This window comes from Sphaerodactylus townsendi, linkage group LG02 (assembly GCF_021028975.2).
Source record: "Sphaerodactylus townsendi isolate TG3544 linkage group LG02, MPM_Stown_v2.3, whole genome shotgun sequence".
Classification (NCBI taxonomy): Eukaryota; Metazoa; Chordata; class Lepidosauria; order Squamata; family Sphaerodactylidae; genus Sphaerodactylus; species Sphaerodactylus townsendi.
Genome location: NC_059426.1, coordinates 69,316,669 through 69,334,136, shown reverse-complemented (window position 1 = coordinate 69,334,136; position 17,468 = coordinate 69,316,669). Strand labels below are relative to the sequence as shown.

Genomic DNA, 17,468 nt, shown 5'->3' with positions numbered 1-17,468 from the left:
AGAGAACTTTTTCTCCCTCTTTCAAAATACTAGAATTTTAGGGCATCCATTGAAATTGATGGGCAGTAGATTCAGGTCAGACAAAAGCGCATACTTTTTTATTCAACAAGTAATTCAAATGTGGTGATGGCTACAGGCACAGACAGCTTTAAAAGGGGGTTAAATAGATTAATAAACTATATTTCTTCCAGTGGTTATGAGCCCTAGTGACTAAAAAGAATTTCCACAGTCAGAGACAGCAAACTTCTGAATACCAGTGCTAGGAGTCAACCTTAGGAGGAAGGTCTTGCTGCCCCTCAAGAGTAAACCGGTTAGTCACTGTGAGAGACAGGATTTGGGGCTACGTGAACCACTGGTCTCATCCAGCATAGTTATTCTTATGTTTTATTATCCTTGAGCTGAACAGTACTCTTGCATTCCTATACAGGGCTCTGTGTTTTTCCTGCTGTTATTAATGTAAGTGCAACCACCTTAAAACAGCTTAGTGGAGGCTAATGTATTCAAGGAAACTCTACCCCAACCTATCTCCAAAATCACAGATGGGGAGGGGACAACAACAGACATCTGTAGAGAGCTGTGGCTTTATAAAGACTTTTATTTGGAATGAAAATATAGATCTTGAACCTGAATAGTGTTTTTTCCCCCTCTCCCCACTCTTTTTGTTATTGAGTCAGAATCTGCTTCTCTGAGGGCAGAAGAGGGAGGTGGTCTCAGGACAGTGACTGGATGGCTGATTTCTTTCACAGTCGTACTTATTGGTCACCTCCATGGTGTCTGCGCAAATACAAATTCAGGAAAGGAAGCAGAAGAATCCTCCTCAACAGGATCTCAGTGGTGTTAACAAGGGAAAAGAGGCATGGCAAATGCAAACATATATCATACCCCATGCTATCTCAAGAGGCACTAGCTTTCCCCAAAACTTGTCTGCCATTTGGGAGGCCCCAGTAGAACTTCAGCAGAAATAGTGGCAGCCAGGAACATACCAGGCAGAGCACTTAGCTAGTTCTGGTCCCTATATGAGGGCAGGCTAACCCCAGCCATGGGAATGGGACAGGGTAGAAGGACTCTGACCAAAATAAGGCAAAGGGACAGCTGTGGAGAGCCCAGCGACTGCCCCTTGGTTAAAAAACAGAATGGGCAACCAATAGAAGAGGAGGCTTGTTCAGACACAAAACCCAATACATTTCCCCAGTAGCCGCAAGAGAGGGCAAGTCCCTTTCTTGCACAACAGGATAGGATGAGGCAGTGCGAGGGATTACTGGCAGCTCAAGAAGGATGAAGTATTGAAGATCCATGTTGGTGAGGTCTCTTCAGGGGCCAAAACCCCTAAACATTTCCATTCTCAATGCGGCTCATCTGCTCCTCTAGCCGTCTGATGCGCTCTCCCTGTGCAGCCACAAGTGCTCGCAGTGATGCTACCTCACTCAGCACCTCCTCAGCTACCTGCCCACCATCCTGCAACAGAAAAACAGGTTCAGTGCTCTTCTACCATCATCCACAATCCCCAGCAACTCAGGTCAACCCATCCAATGACAGACTCCTACCAGCCATGCAGATAGGAGGAAGAAACAGTAATACAGGCAACTGCTTCCAACCATGATCAATGCAACCAGCCATGCATTCTATATCCAGCATAACCTTATGGAAGCCAGAGAAAGGAAGCTGTTACTCTCAAAGAGAGAAATTCCAAACATATCTATGTACTTTGCTTGACCTATTTTGCTTCCAGTAGTTAATTTACAGGTAGGGTTGCCAGCTCCAGGTTGGGAAATATCTAGAGGCTTGGGGGTGGAGCCTGAAGAGAACAGGTTTTGGAGAGGGAGGAACTTCAATAGTGTAAAATGCCACATCCCACCTTCCAAAGCAGTCATTGTTGCCAGGTGAATTAATCTGTCACCTGGAGATCAGCTGTAACCTCAGGAGATTTTCAGCCACCACCTGGAGGCTGGGAAGCCCCATTTTACAACATTTAGGAATGCGTAACCAAAATGAAAGAAGGGCGAGGTAAACTTTGAGACTGCCTGGTTGAATGTGGCAAGGGTACCTGTATAGGACTCTAAAATCCACACAAGTTCCTACAAAGTTCTTTTCAGATACCTGAAATTTCATCAGATACTGCACACATGCCAAACTTTTGTAGATTCTCAAAGTAGTGAAGGTTGTTGAGTTTCAACACACAGTAAAGATCAGACCTGCTGAATATGTACAGTGGAACCTCGGTTTTCATTGCCTTCGGTTTTCATCGGTTTTGGTTTTCATCGATTTTTTCAGTAAAAAATGTCTCAGTTTTCATTGATTTGCCTTGGTTTTCATCGATTTGCAGTAAGATGCAGGGGTTTGTGGAGAAAAATCACCCAGACAAAGCTGTTGCAGGCCGTGTCTGCAACTTGTTTAATGACAATGTCTTGCCCCATTTCAGACAAATCTTAAAGCGGCATCAGAAACAGACCTCTTTGGACAGCTTTCTGGTGCAACATTGGTCCACTGGCTCTGAAACTGGTCCTAGTGTTATTGTTTGTTACTGTTTTCAGCATTAAACACTATGTTTATTCACCAAAAAATATGTTTTGGTATGTTTTTTGGAGTGCCTAGAACGGATTAATTGGATTTACATTGATTCCTATGGAAAAGTTTGCCTCGGTTTTGGTTTTCATCGATTCGTTTCAGACAGATTACCAATGAAAACTGAGGTTCCACTGTACAACCCTCATTCCAGTTCCTGACCTGATTCTCTTGAAAACATCAGAATCCTCTCCTACTTCCAGTTCTTGTAATCATGCCACACTTCCACCCTTTCCTTCAACTCAACCTCTTTGCAACAATGCTACGACAGGCAGAGAAAGCACTGACCACCCCACTGATCCTGAACTCAACCAGTCTTGTGGAGGCAGTGAAACTGAACATACCCCACTGACAGTGCCAGTGTTAATGGCAGGTGTGGCAGCAGACTGGGATGTGGCACTGGGGTGTGTGGCACTCAGCCCGGGGCTGGCAGAGACAGGACGGCTCTCCTGCAACAAGCTCCTTCGGTTGACTTTGAAGTCCCGCTGCTTGGTGGGCACATATGCTTCACGCAATGAGATCAGGATAGGGGCTGCTGTCTTCCCTGCCACCCATTCTTCTGCTTCCATAGCAGCTTCTGGACCAGCTGTATCTGGGTACAAATCATCTTGGAACAGATCTGACTGCAAAGAGATGGCAGGATTAATACTGGCATGTATCACTCCCTGCTACCAGCATCTACTGTTCCCATTGGCAACACAATTCAAAGTAAAGTGCAAGAAAACTAGCAACAAACTTTCAAGCGATCAGCTATTCTTTTGGCTAGAACATTCTGTTCTGCTCAACAGCAGAAGTCTTTCGTCAGGGCTAAAATTAAAGGGGAGGCTGTTGCTAAATAGCTCAACACAGCTGCCATTTGCAATCCTGGTGACTTCAGTTTGAGCTTCAGTATTTTAAGTAACCAGGTGAGAAGGGGGTTTCCCTGCCCAAAATAAAACATCAATTGGTATTGATAGAATTTGGTCAGGTAAAGGAATAACTTCAGAATATGTAGACTAAGATAGTGAGTATCCTGGCTCATTTTTGTTGGGCTGTATAGGTCTGGATCTGAGTCAGTTTTTGATCGGCATGTTTGATGACCTTCTCCAGGAGAACATTTATGGGATGCACTGCCAGGCTGGGATTGACAGGTTCTGATTTGCAGTGGCTCTGGCTCTTTCTAGGTCCCAGAAGGGAGGTGCTGGGAGAGTTTTTTCTCTATGGGATTTGTCCTATGAAGTTTCTCAGGGTTATCGTTTGTCTCTTGTCCTATGTTACATGAACATGAAGTGGGTAGGAGAGGTCATATGGAAACATAGAGCATCCTCAGTACCACTGACAACATTCAGCTCTATCTGTTGCTCATTGGGGAGATTCTGCTTTGCCTGGGGGCTGATTGCTGGCCCCACCATCTGCTGAGTGATACTGCCTGGCACAGCCCAGAAGTATTACAAGAAACTATATGTGGCTCTGGGTAAAAAAAGGAGAAGGACCTGGGAGCGCTGGTTGTGTTTTCCTCAGTTCTTCCTGTCAAAAGCCATGTTTCAGGAAGGGAAAGAAGAATACTGTAAATAAATGACTTGGCTACATCGATGGTGTCATCAAGAAAGTTTGGGGTCTTTTTGGCTTTTTTGGAACATGGCTTACATTTTTTTGAGATGAAGTTCTATCAGGAGATTGTTTGCACCTTATGAAGGTAGGAAAAATGTGTTTGGTAAGAGCCTTGCAAACCTGATAAGGAGTGCTTTAAACTAAATCCAATGGGGGACTGAGACAAAAACTCAAAGGCCATTTCTGCACGGGCGGAATATGGCGGTCTGGGGGCTGACAAAAAACGCCGATCCCCAGGCCTGCCGATTCTCAAGCACAGGGGGCAGCAGCTGCATCTATGCAACAGCGCCGCTGAATGCCAGTTTCCCCAGTCGGCTTTAAGCATTACGTACTTGTTGGGGAAACGCCGCCTTGAAGCCGCTGCCGAGCAAACGGCAGTGGCTTCAAGACGCCTCCCCCCCACTCCCTCCCGGCACTTACCTTGTCCCTGGGCCTCCGGTGCGCCGCCGAGCCCTGGGGACACGCCCCCCTGCCCTGCGCCGCTGGAGCAGGTGCGCAGGGCCGGGGGACATGTCCCCAGGCCTTGGCGACGTGCTGGAGGCCCGGGGACATGCCGGGTCGGCCAGGCGCCAGCGCTCCGCGGTGCCGGCGTCCCGGCTCCTTCCAGGACTGTCCATGCGGATGGTCTCAGCGTTGTTGGGTCGGTGCGAAATGCTCCGACCTAGCCGCTTCCGCCTCCGTGCGGAAACGGCCAAAGCCTCTTATGTTGCCAATAACTGGGGATACAAACGTTACAGATTCACAGGGCATGGCACATATGCAAGGAAACATTCATTCACAGGTAAGTACAAATACTAAAACCTCAGGGCACATAAACCATGGCTTTTGATTTCTCTACACTAATGCACAGAGAATGGAAAACAAGGAGGAGGATCTTGAAGTCCTAATACTGGAAAGGGGCTAGGACCCAAGAGGCATTACTGAAACTGGGTGGGATGACACTCATGGTTGGAATGTTAGGACTGAGGGGTACCACTTGTTTAAAAGAGATAGAAAAAAAAGAAAGGGTAAAATAAAAGGAGTAAGAACAGTGATATTATGGTGGGGGTTTGCTACAGACCGCCAAGCCAAGCAGAGGACTTGGATGAGACACTCCTAGAACAGATGACAATGTTCTCAAGGAGACAGGACACAGGGGTCACGAGAGATTTCAATTACCTGGGTAGCTGTTGAAAGTCAACCTCTGTTAAAAATTATTTTTATTATTTATTTCATTTCCTACTGCCTTTCCCCTCACATGCTCAAGGCAGCTTCCAACATATCAATTCATACAATAAAATCAAGATTGAAATCAATTCTAAATTCAGATGGCAACTAAAATTTTACATAAGTACTCTATAATTTCTGATTTCAATATATACAAAATACCAACAACAACAACAAAAACGCAGGCACAAAGCAAGAAGACAAAACTGGAAACAAGAAAACCTGGGGGAGGGGGAGAATGGAAGAAGAAAGGAGAGAGTCCATTTAGGTGGAAAAATAATTTGTGCCTCAAATATACACCTGGTGGAACAGCTCTGCCTTACAGTCCCTGTGAAATTGCATCAGTTCCCGAATGGGTCTCAATAGACCAGAGTGTTCCACCAGGGGCCAGGGTGGAAAAAGTCCTGGCCCTTGTTGAGGCTAGCTGGATGTCATTTGGGCCAAGGATCACCAGCAAATTTTTGTTTGCAGAATGTAATGGGGATGTACTGGGAGGAATGATCCTATAGATACAATGGCCCCAGACTTTAGGCCCTTAAAGGGACCACGCAGAATTTGTTTTGGTACTCCACCCAGAACCAGTGCAGCTGGTGAAGCCCTGGCACTGGTGGAAAGGGCAAAGGCACAGGCGGCTGGCTTCTCAATTCTACCCCTTTTAAACAAGTTGTACCCCTCAATCCTAACATTCCAATAATGAGTGTCATCTTCCCAACTCTGCCTGGACCACTGTGGAGCTGCACTTGTGTCCCAATTAGATGCCAGAATGGGGTGGGAGGCAGTGGGCCAGGGTGTTCTTGGAGATGGAGCTGACAGTATCAACCAATAGCCAATGGTGTATATTAGTCAGCTTCCACCCTGGAGTTGTGGCTGGTCGTCCAATGGACAGCTTTCCAGCGGCAGGGTATTTTGTTTTCTTTTTTGCCTTTTCAGCCTCTCTGAGCACAAAATGACTGTTTCTGAGCACAATTTAAGCTGCTGGGTTGGTACCTTTAAAATTCTTAACAGTTTTATATTATTATTATTATTATTATTATTATTATTATTATTATTATTTATTTAATTTGTATACCGCCCGATCCCCGATCGGTAGAGTATCTGTTCCATATAAATCTTTCCTGGAAGTCAGCCAACAAAAGCCCATTCAGAATACCATCTCAGCCTGATGCAAGACTGGCAGATAGCAGCACTTTTTCAAAGGTTGCCCCACCACTGTGAAATTCATCTCTGTGGAAGGTTCATTTGTGTTTCTCACATACCTCATTCCAGATGTAGGTGAAGACTGTTCTTCTCCTCTGGGTGTTTGAGGATGAAGTTCAGAGTATTTTAAAGACTGGCAGTTTTTTCCTCCTGTCAATTGATTTCTGTGACTATGCTGTTTTATCTATTCTATCATTTTATCTTATACTGTGAACTACTTTGAAAACTTTAAGTTACACAGCATTATCAGGTTGCTCATAGGAAGCTGCAAAGGGCTAGTCAGGAACGTCTTGCTCCAAAAAGCTTCACTGAAGAAATACTGGTGTGCCAGGCCAGGAAAGGCCCTTTTAGTTTGTCCATTCAGCATTCAGTTGATAAGCTTGTTCACAACACTGCTAAATACTGAGGTACTGGAATTAAATTCAATAGACATTCAGGCACAATGTGGTTTCAAGTTTTAATACCACTGATCCCACTATCCATTTTTCTAAAGGGAGGGGAGAAAGGGACAATAGAATGATTTCCAAGGAGTCCAGCAAAGATGTAAAACACAATGAAACACAGTATATTCTTTGAAGGACAAGAAGTCCAAATTACAGCCTGAGTGTAAATACCAATGGCTCAATGTATCACATTCAAATCTAACTAACCCTCCCCTGTCTGTCCACAGCAGGGAAAAGGAAAAATGCAAAATATTAATGCAACATCTCAAGTAAGGCTTCTCCCAAAGTTTGTATTTTACTTGTGCATAATAATGACAAAGATTGTAAACTATGAACTCCAACTCAAACCTTACCGGCACCATGAATTAATGGTAAGTAGGTATTTTCTCAGCCTCTCATATGCAACAATTCAGTCTGGGTTATGAGAAGGAAGGCATGCCTCTGAGCATGCGCCGTGTACATTTTCTTCTCATATGCATGATAGCTAGCCCACCCAGAGGATAACAACTAGAGCAAGCCCCTTAAGCTGATGCGAGAGTGTGTGTGTGTGTGTGTGTTGTCTTTGCAACTTTATATGCAATGATACTAGTCTCGTTTATGGATAAGATGACTGAGTGTGAAGCACTCTGTACAGGGCATTATATATATGCTGATAGTAAAATCCACAGACTAGCTTTGTAGTGTCACAGGTCAAAACACATATTTGAGACCTCAGCAGTGCAGTGGTAAACAGTGGGGGTATTTTGCTCAGCTTTATATAGAAGCCAATAGAGTCCATGTGTGCACACACTCACACAAGTGCTGCTGTTGGGATCTAAGGCTGTTGACACCTCTGAAAAGATACTCTGTCCATTTAGGGAGGGCAGTACTGATTGAGGGAGAACTTATACCCTGGAAGTGGCACAACAACCTCTCTTGATAAACAAAAGCTAAATGTAGGGAATGCAGATTGAGTATTCAGCTGCATCATACATATCCACAAGGTGCTAGATGAACAGAGAAATTAGAGTGACTTTCTTCTATGCCTCAAGATTCTAAAATAGTACTGAAAGGCTGCCCAAGGCTTTGCATATACATAGCTATATACCTCTGGAACTTTCCTGCAGCCATGTCTGCATGGATGCCTCTCTGTGTGTCCCCAACAAATAGCAAGGAAAAAACGGGGCTCCTTGTAATAAAAACTAGGCAATGCCCCAGCCCCTTCTAATCAAACACTCACCTTCCTTGGCACTGTCATGATAATGGGTTCACATTTGCGCTCATGGAGCTTATAAAACCTACAGCAAGAAGGGTACAGAAGAGTCAGTGGGACAAGAGCAATATAAAGCACATTATCCATAAATGCTTTACTAAGAACCTTGGTTCCTAATTGATGAGAACACCAGCCCAGCCCCGAGGGAGGCTATTCTGAATACCTGGCGATCTCACACTTGTTGACATCCAGACCACGTTTGGGCATCCATCCCATGCCACGCTGTGGTTCTTTGCTAGTGAATGTGTTTAGGAAGTGGATGTAGGGTGCTTCTGCTGTAATCTCAAAATACCGGATGCTTGAGTCTCCCTGGAAGGGAATGGGACAAAGAATACACAGTGAACACTCTTGATCATGGAGACAGGGTCAGACTCAACCACTCTGCTCAAAGCACAAAGGTTTCTTCCAGGTTTCTTCCAAGGAATCTCTTTGCACTCTGCAATTAGTTAAATGCTGTGGTAGGTTACAACCACTGTGACTGCCCCATCTCAACAAATCACTTGGGAGCCTGCGCTTCCTTTTCAAGAAACAAGGCTCACTACTTAGGGAACAGGAGGAGAAACCAAGGGAATATTTGCACTGCAGAGTACTAGTTCTCAGTTCAAAGCACAGAAATGGAAGAAACAAAAGTACAAACAAGAAATTTGGAATAAAATATTGCCCATGTACTGTCCTGGGGCTGGTTTTCAGACATGATTACTCCACCCTTGAAGATTTAAGAGCTGAGTGTCTGAATAGACATCACTATTGTTAGAAATATGAAAGTCCTGTTTGTGGTGTTTCTTCAAAGAGAATCAAGGTGGCATACACCACTCTCTTGTCCCCTATTATCCTTAGATCAACCCCATGAAGTAGGTTAGGTTAAGAAACAGTAATTTTCATGGCTGAGTAGGGATTTCAACCCGAGTCTTCCTAATCTAAGATCAACACTCTGACTAATGCTTCACCCCCAAAACCCAAATCTGGAGGTTTTAGCGCCAAACAGCCTACACGCTTACCTGCTGAACTATATTAATAAAATTTTGAGTTGTTACTGAGAGAACAAAGATAGAATTGTATTCCAATTTCTTATTGGTTGAAATATTACTCATTTTGTGAGTATAAGTACTCATTGGTGTAATTACTTTGGTCTTCACCCCCTATTTAGGCAGCATACCTTGCCACAGACATAGACAACATTGGTATCAGGGTCATAGAAGGGAAGAAGGGTCCCATTGCTTGAGTCCAGCTCTTGCAATGCCATGGGCTCCTCCAGATATTCCTGGAACACAAACAAAAATAATACAGCAGATGCATGCATGACCTAATGAATGGGTAAACTTTTAATAACACCCATTCTGTACAATTATGAGAAGAACTTGGGTTTATATATGAAAAAAGTATACCTCTCTCTCAAGGTGGGATAGCAGGAAGTCTCCTTTGCTCAGAATAAAGAGAATGTAGAGAGGGCTCCTTTCTAACACAGACACACACCCCACACACTTTTCGTTGTTTACCGCCTGCAGAATAATCTTTGAATCAGGCTCATTTTACTCATGGATCCCACTTTCTACTCACCGGGTCCCAGAGCGCCAGTTGCCGTTCACTCATACGGCTGAAGCCAGTTGTGAAGATCTTCCCATCAGCTAAGAAGATGGCCCGCATAGGACGTGCTCCCTCATGGGCTTTCTCCTTCTCCTGTGAAATGAAGAGCAGGGGAGAAACAACAGGATATGGAATAGAGATTCCATTAAGCAATTTAATTATAACAAATTCATCAGCCACCCTTTGCTCTGATATCTGTGATGCTGGATCCAAAACAGCTTATATTACTTGAGTAGGAGAATCACTGACTTAATTTTCATATCCATGCTGTAACCAGGCAAAGGTATATGCCACTCTCTTCCTGTACTCTCTGGCTATCAGTTCTTCATTTTATTCCAGAACAAGCCACCACCAATCAAAATAGATATTACAGCACTAGACACAACTTCAACAAATCTCCCTACCTCCAAACAACAACTGATTGGAGGAGAACCAGGAAATCTCACAATATTTTAAATTCGTCATATCAAATGCTCCACCACAGTCAATGGTACTGAGCCTCTTCCCCTTGGAATCCAGGGTTTCTCTGCTGCTCCTGGTATCCCAACTCCAGACTGGTCTGTTTCCAATATTGCAAATAATATGGAAGCTGCAGCTGGGACACTGATGACCACCAGTGAACAGGAGAGGTGAAGATCCTTGACAGCAAGACAGGAAAAACCTATATGACCTGTAGTTGTGAGAGTATGACCACAATCGTTAGGCTTCCCCCTCTAAAGGGGTTTTAGTAACTTTAACAAATGTCTAGTAGGGAGAAGTCTGTCAGGTGCCACTCCATAGAGTCTGTACTTCACAGTACTACAAAAGAGGAACCTTACGTCTGCTAAACGGCTATCTGATACAGATGATTATTACAGACCATGAATCCTTTCAAAACAGTCAAAAGCTGAATGCCAAAGCCTGTCCTACCATCACTTTAAGCTTCTTAACTCAAATCCAAGTCCACCCACTTGCAGCCTCCTTCTGTTATGCTAAATTCTCTACCAACAAGTTCAGCAGCGAGAGGGAAGAAGGGAAAGGAAGAAGTTTGGCTTGAGTGACAGCTTGAATTATATACTGGCTTGCACCACATACTACACATGGCAGGCAGACTCAGACTAGATTTGTGAATTTCATTGACCAGATAACAATCCTGGCACAGATCAAACACCAACAACTAATCCCATTTCTATTCCTTTACCCACCATTAGCTAGCACGTATATTTCAGGTCTCCATTCTTATGCATTTTGCCACTAGTACAAAGTGCCCAACACAACACAGATTACTCCAACCCTTTTCAGTTGTTATAGTCCTGCTCTGTGATCATGCATGTAGGACGAGTGAGATGCACACAATCTTTGCAATATGCACAATTGCTATTTTTTTTCTGGAAGACGAACGTGTGGATTTTCCAGCCTCACTGATTACCGATAAGTATATTGGAAGGACTGCATGCCGTGCATTCATGCCATATATGTGGTCACAGCTCCAGGAATGCAGTGAATCAAAAGGGCTACTAACTCAAACTGTTGCTGCTGCTACTCCTGGTTATATCTGATAGTTAATTTAATGTCTGATAGTTAATTTAATGTCTGATAGTTATATCTGATAGTTAATTTAATTTAATAGTTAATTTAATGGTCTGATCCAGCTGGCTTGTTCTTATGTATCTGACCCTTTGCTAATTGATTCTGCTCATAATGAAATAGCAAAATCTGACTTTGCTAGTTACAAATTTTGAGCCCCCCGTCCATATTTTCCTAAAGCACATTCTACATTCATCCCTCAACTATGATCAGAAGAAAGCCTTTAAACCTCCTCAGTAAATCACTCTCATGAAGCCAGAGAGACCTCCTCTACACTCTTAACATTCACACTGACACTGGTACCAAGTGCTACTTCACTAATTGCACAGAAAAGTAGTACCACAAATAGGCCTATTTCCTACTTAACTAGAAGGCAAAAAGAAATGTGCACCTTATCTACATCTCTAACACAGCTGCCTAAATCCTAGAACTCAGGATTCTGAAGGAAGACACTTCCAGTTACCAGAAGCAAGGGGAAACCAACTGAATGGCTATCACCTTCTCACTTTGCTTGCAACTGTCCAGAGATACTTGGCTTAAGGATTAAACAGATCCTTGATCCAACCAGCAAGGCAATTATTATGCTCTTAATTTACCCTAAGTTCAAGAGTGTCAGACTGGGATCACAATGCTGCAATGGAAGCTAGCTGGATGACCTGAGCCACCCACACAATCTCAAACTAACCTACTTCACAGGGTTGTTGTGAGGATAACACCATAGACCACTTTGGGTCCCCAGTGGGGAGAAAGGCAAGGTATAAATGAATGTATAAAAATTAATGTAGGAACTACCATATACATAGGCTTTTACAATGCACTTAGGTAACAAGTGCTAAGAGGTTCGTTAGATAACTGTCTATGCTGTATACGGTACTCCAACACAATGCAAAACTTTGTGAGCTAGGATTCATCAAGCAAGTTACTGCAAAGTCAAAGTGATGCAGGTTAGACGATTAGAGGCATGATCAGTGCCCTGATGACCAACCTAGAGATGGGAACGGAGAAGCAAAATAAAAAATGCAGAAAGAAGCTGCTAACACATCACAATGGGGAAGGCAGAGTCCTAAATACATCAAGGAGAAATTGTTACTAAAAGGGTACATGACAAGTACTAGATCAAGAATGATCAGTGGATAGGAGAACAACAGACACGCACCAAGAGACACAAGAAGAGAAAAACATACCGCAACAACCTGCCCACGGCGTGGGTCAATGATGCGTACACTCTTGTCCTTGCAAGCTGAGCAGAAAAGGCTACCATCATGATTCCAGCTGACATTATAGATGATGTCTGGATGCAGGTCATCAAGGCGGTAAAGTTCCTCAGTTGTACCCACATTCCATACGATAACCACATTATCACAACCTGGAAAGAAAAACCGTACATCAGAACGTGTTTGTCACTGGTGGATTACCATAGATCTCAAAGATGTTGCATTCTCTTATTCTAACTACAGCAATCTTGCTTACCCCATTATCAACAGTACCTGCACTGAGAAGAACGTTGCGGGCTGTAGGATGCCAAGTGATGATGCCCACGCGCTTTGAGTGTCCTTCTAGAACTACTACTGGTTCTGTTAGAGGCTGTGTCAGTCCATTCTCGGGGATCTGCCATACCTTGAGGAAAGCAATGGAATAAAATATGACACAAAAATCTGTGTGTCTCCTCTACTCTACCCTGCAGCTCTATACCTTAGCTGAAATCTTCATTTTCTTAACAACCTGCCAAACAGCTCCCTCCCAGGAACAGGAATGCATCCTGCCTTTAGGCTGCTGCGTATCCAAGAATCTGTCCACCTATGTGCAACTCTGAAACTCCACTCCTGGAAATCATGGTCAGTTACACACAGATACAACTTTTTTTAAAAAAAAATTATTATATATTCAAGCCTTTAATGTTTTCAATACTTGCTTTTAAATAACTTGCTTTTACAAATAAACAGAAAATCTCAGCAATCTGAATTCTGCAAGTGATACAGGTTTCTACTGCTTGATCTTTACATTAATAGATTTCCAATCTTGTGCACACTCCTAGCAAACTATGGGACTGCAAACAAGTCCATTTTATACATACACACATAGACCCTTTCCCCAATTCCTTCTCACCATTATAGTGCAATCTTCAGAACCACTGGCAATTATGTGGTCATTGTGTGGGCACCACTCGATATCCAAAACAGGCCCTGTGTGCCCACATACTGTAGGGTATGACTTATCAATGCGTCCTGTCTGGAAACAAAGAAGACTACATGTAATTAAGGCCCCCAGTGGTGTCTTCTAAGTCACAGTGCGGTTGCTTGTCTTCAGCTATGCCCCATCCTTTCCCATTCCATTGCAGCTGTGGTCTAATCCCTGTGACCCATCCCTGACAAGCCCTAGGAGAAGAAACATAACAGAGGATACAAGGAGAAAAACACAGTTTATTGACAGTTCAGGAATTCTCAGGAACTGTCCATACAATCTTTCCCATTCCATCACCAAGCTTCATTTCTAGCCCTTCTCTCACCTTGTGTAGTGGGAGCACCATGAATGCCCCTCCCCCACTGGCCTCCACAATCACAGCCACAAACTTGGGGTTGACAGTACAGAAGGTGCTGTCCCAGGTGACCCGCGATACCCGGATGTCATCATAGCATTGGTCATTCTTGACAGGCTGCCCAAAGACATGGCGGAACTTGCTCTGGCGCACAACCTTCCGGAATGACATGACTAGGGGAGACACAGAGGAAGATCAAAGCAAAACACTTTTAGTTTGCAAGCCATTTCAGTATTTCCCTCACCTGGGACATCTATACTTGAAGCTGTTTTAGCTGCAGCAGACAAACATGGCTACTACCCTCTCCAGCATTTGGCTATGACTAGTAGAATGAAGCTAGTCAGAAATTTGGAAGAGATGAAAGGTTGGAAACTTCTGAATTCACTGAATTGAGACACATGCTGCAACTGTTTCCCTGACTGCGAAAGCTGCCTATCCCACTCTCCTGACACTCTCAGTAGCTCTTGATCAAGCTTGGATTATTCATGCCTAGTTCTACCTAATAAAATTAAGCACAGGAATCTCCAAGCAACTCTACATAATCAGTTTTTCAGCGTCAATACTTAGTTTTGCATGCTATTGTATCTCCATATCACTGAAAACTGTTGTAGTTTCTCCATGTTTGCACATGCATTTGCTTTTGTATACATGCAATGCCAGTATGTCCAACCCCATTTGTTACTGGTACATGGTTGGATACTTTGTCACCTCAAGAGTTGTCCTTCTGTCTATGCCCTTAACCTCTTTCATCTTATCGACCAATAACTGACAACCTTCTTAAGGGTCTCTATTTTCAGAAGGAACTAGCGGACTGCTCTCATTGCAGGGCCCATCCCACCAGCCTAGCCCACTCAAAGACTTACTAAATCCTTTCCTTCTCAGAAGCCAGGGGCAAGAACTACAGAAGTAGGGTGTTTTTTTAAAAAAACTAAAACATTCCAGACTCAGTGAGTTCATTCCATAACTGAACATTTATTCAGACCACCACTGAAGAGTCCTCACTATCAATCCTATAGAAGTATCATGCCAGAATGAGCATAAACTACTGCAGAGGGCACAGAGAGGGCTTGAGTGGTCACTCTTAAAGAACTTCCTTTTGGAAGGAAACACCCACCCAAAATGCTACTGCTTCAGTAAAGAAAATGCATCCAACATCAGGGTCATCTGGCCAGAATTCTTCCAGCTACAGGCAACTGCCTGAACATCATTCCATTCCCACAGTGTTTTGGTAACAAGCAAGACAATAAAAGGTACAGATCTGCCTCCTTTATGCTATTGAAATGCTCTTGGGAAGCTGATAAGAGCAATTGTTACTCAACTACTTCAGTTTCCACCCTCCTGGTTTGTGGCAGGCCCCACCCTACTTTAAACTGTCACCAGGTGTATGCGGAACCATAGCAAAATTTTTCTTTGGGTGCTTCCTACCAGAACTGCTACTGACTGAAGACTCCAAATACATTTTAATTCTATTGCATACAGGGAAAAAAATTGGGTGAGGGTGGAGAGAAGAAGCTGAATGAAAGATGTGGGACTGGGCTGAGGCTCCTTCACATCAGCAAACCTTCCCAATCTGGAGTTTGGGGAAGCTAGAATAAAACTGAGGAAAAACTTTTTTTTAAAACCCAGATTCTTAGAAGAGTTTCTGCAAGGAAAATCTTCACAAGGAGATGTAGAAATCAAGCAATTTCATTACTGCATTAAAACTGTGGAATGTAGATGAATAATTCTGCAACTCAAATCCAGCCATTCCTATTTGGATCAATACCAGATGAAAGAATCTCAGCAAATCAGAATATCGGCACAGGAGCACTATTCACCCCTCCCCAATCACAAGATTTGGAAGACCCAAAGAACCCCTCCTGGGCACTAGGACTCAGCCATGTAGCGGAAAAAAGGGAGCCCTGAAGCATGTGCAGAGTCCTGTCCCTCCGCCCTCCAAGTAACCTCAGCCAGCCGCCTAACACATCTGGCATGAGAAATAAGGGTGGAAGCTCAGGACATCTCGGTTCGTAAAGAACCAAAAGCTGCAAAACAAGGTTGCAATTCCCTTCACTCTCCCAGCGCTGGAGAGGAAAAGGCGCGGCAGGAGGGCGAGATTCGGGGAGGGCGGGGGGCGGACCAAAACCGGGTCCTCGAAAGGGATCCCTGCAATCTGCCTTGTCTACTTTTCCCGCCCGCGAGGCTGCTCTGAGTTCGGCTTCTCCCATCCTCGTCGCGCTCGGGACTCCCCTTCCCACCTCCACTCACCGGCTGGGGAGGAAGAAGGGCAGGGCGGCGGCGGCGGCGGCGGCAGCAGCAGCCTCTCCCTTGCGCGCTGCCCAGGGTGGCGCAAGCGGCTGGAGGGAGGGAGGGATGGAGGAGGACCCGAACTGGGCAGGGCTCCGGCGGCTACAGGAAGTGACAGGCGCAGCGAGGCAGACCGGGGAAGCTGGCTTCTCTCCCGCCCTTTCCCGCGCCGCCCTTACCTGCCGTAGAAAGAACCGCCCTCGGGGTCAAGAGGCGGCCACGGCAGCAGCGGATGCACCGAGACTGCGGGTTATATCTGCACGAGCCCAGCCAAGAGCCGGCAGGGCCAGGCAAAGGGACGGCGCTGCTGCTGGTCTGGGGAGGGATCCGCAGTTCGTGCTGGCGGGTAGACGGAAAGGCGCGGCAGCGGCGCGAGAGGCCCTGAGCAGGATTCAGTCTGGGCTATGGGAAGGAGAGAGTGCCTCTGAGCATGCGCCTTGTACGTTTCCTTCACGGCTGGGTAATAGCCAGCCCACCCAGAGGATAACAGAGCCAGCCCCTTAAGCTGAGGCGAGGGTGTGTTTGTTGCCTTCGCGACCTTTGCTTTTAAAACCGAAGCTGCAGCTGGGAAGCAAATATTTGCACCTTATAATGTAATAGAGCAGGACACGGGGGAGGAAAAATGGCGCTTGTGGTGCATTTCTGAATCCCGGTCTGCACATGCGGCAAGATGGGCTGGTAGAATCTTGACATGGTAGAAAGGGCCGTTAGCTTCATATGTAAGCGAGGAGAGTCACTTAAAAAAAACCCTTCCCCGTGTAAATACTCCCTGCAAGTTAAAATTTAGCATAGCACAGTAGAATGTTCTGGCCTAGTTTTTTGCATCCTGTGTGAGTTTTCCACTGATCGGGAGTGAGAAACACATGGGAGCCTTGAAAATATAATCATTTTCTAGTCTAGACTGAAGTGTTATTTCACATTCTGCCGCCGCCTTAACTGCTCAATTTGCTCCTTATTCTGTATATCAGAGCTGATGTTTCTACCACACTTTCTTCCATATAGTCAGGGTGGATTTGATTTAAATCACAATTTAAATCACTAGTCAGCAAGACTTGATTTAAATCATAGTTTTCTATATGAAGACTCATTCTTACTGGTATAATCTTAATATTGATGACCAGATGAAGATTCATTTTTAGAATAATTCCTGCCTTACCAACAGGTAGAGGGATGCCATTTAAATATTCCAGGGGTGTATCTACCTAAAATGGTGCCCCAGCCCACACCCAACCTCCACATGGAGGGG

At 44.7% G+C, this 17,468-nt stretch overlaps 1 protein-coding gene across 2 annotated transcripts; it reads right to left on the bottom strand.

Moving 5' to 3' along the window:
- Positions 1–577: 577 nt before the first annotated feature.
- CORO1B (coronin 1B) lies at positions 578–16,650 on the bottom strand. 2 transcript variants are annotated; one of them, XM_048483606.1, is made up of 11 exons: positions 16,402–16,650; positions 13,907–14,109; positions 13,507–13,629; positions 12,888–13,017; positions 12,585–12,766; positions 9,808–9,927; positions 9,407–9,511; positions 8,414–8,559; positions 8,218–8,275; positions 2,907–3,185; positions 578–1,455 (listed from the first exon to the last, which is right to left on the bottom strand). In XM_048483606.1, the coding sequence occupies exons 2-11, from the start codon at positions 14,105–14,107 to the stop codon at positions 1,327–1,329; spliced, it is 1,473 nt and encodes a 490-aa protein (XP_048339563.1). In that variant the 5' UTR covers positions 14,108–14,109; positions 16,402–16,650; the 3' UTR covers positions 578–1,326. The 2 variants fall into 2 exon arrangements, with proteins under 2 accessions (XP_048339563.1, XP_048339562.1); XM_048483605.1 differs by lacking the exon at positions 16,402–16,650 and adding an exon at positions 16,184–16,357.
- Between the last annotated feature and the right edge of the window lie 818 nt (positions 16,651–17,468).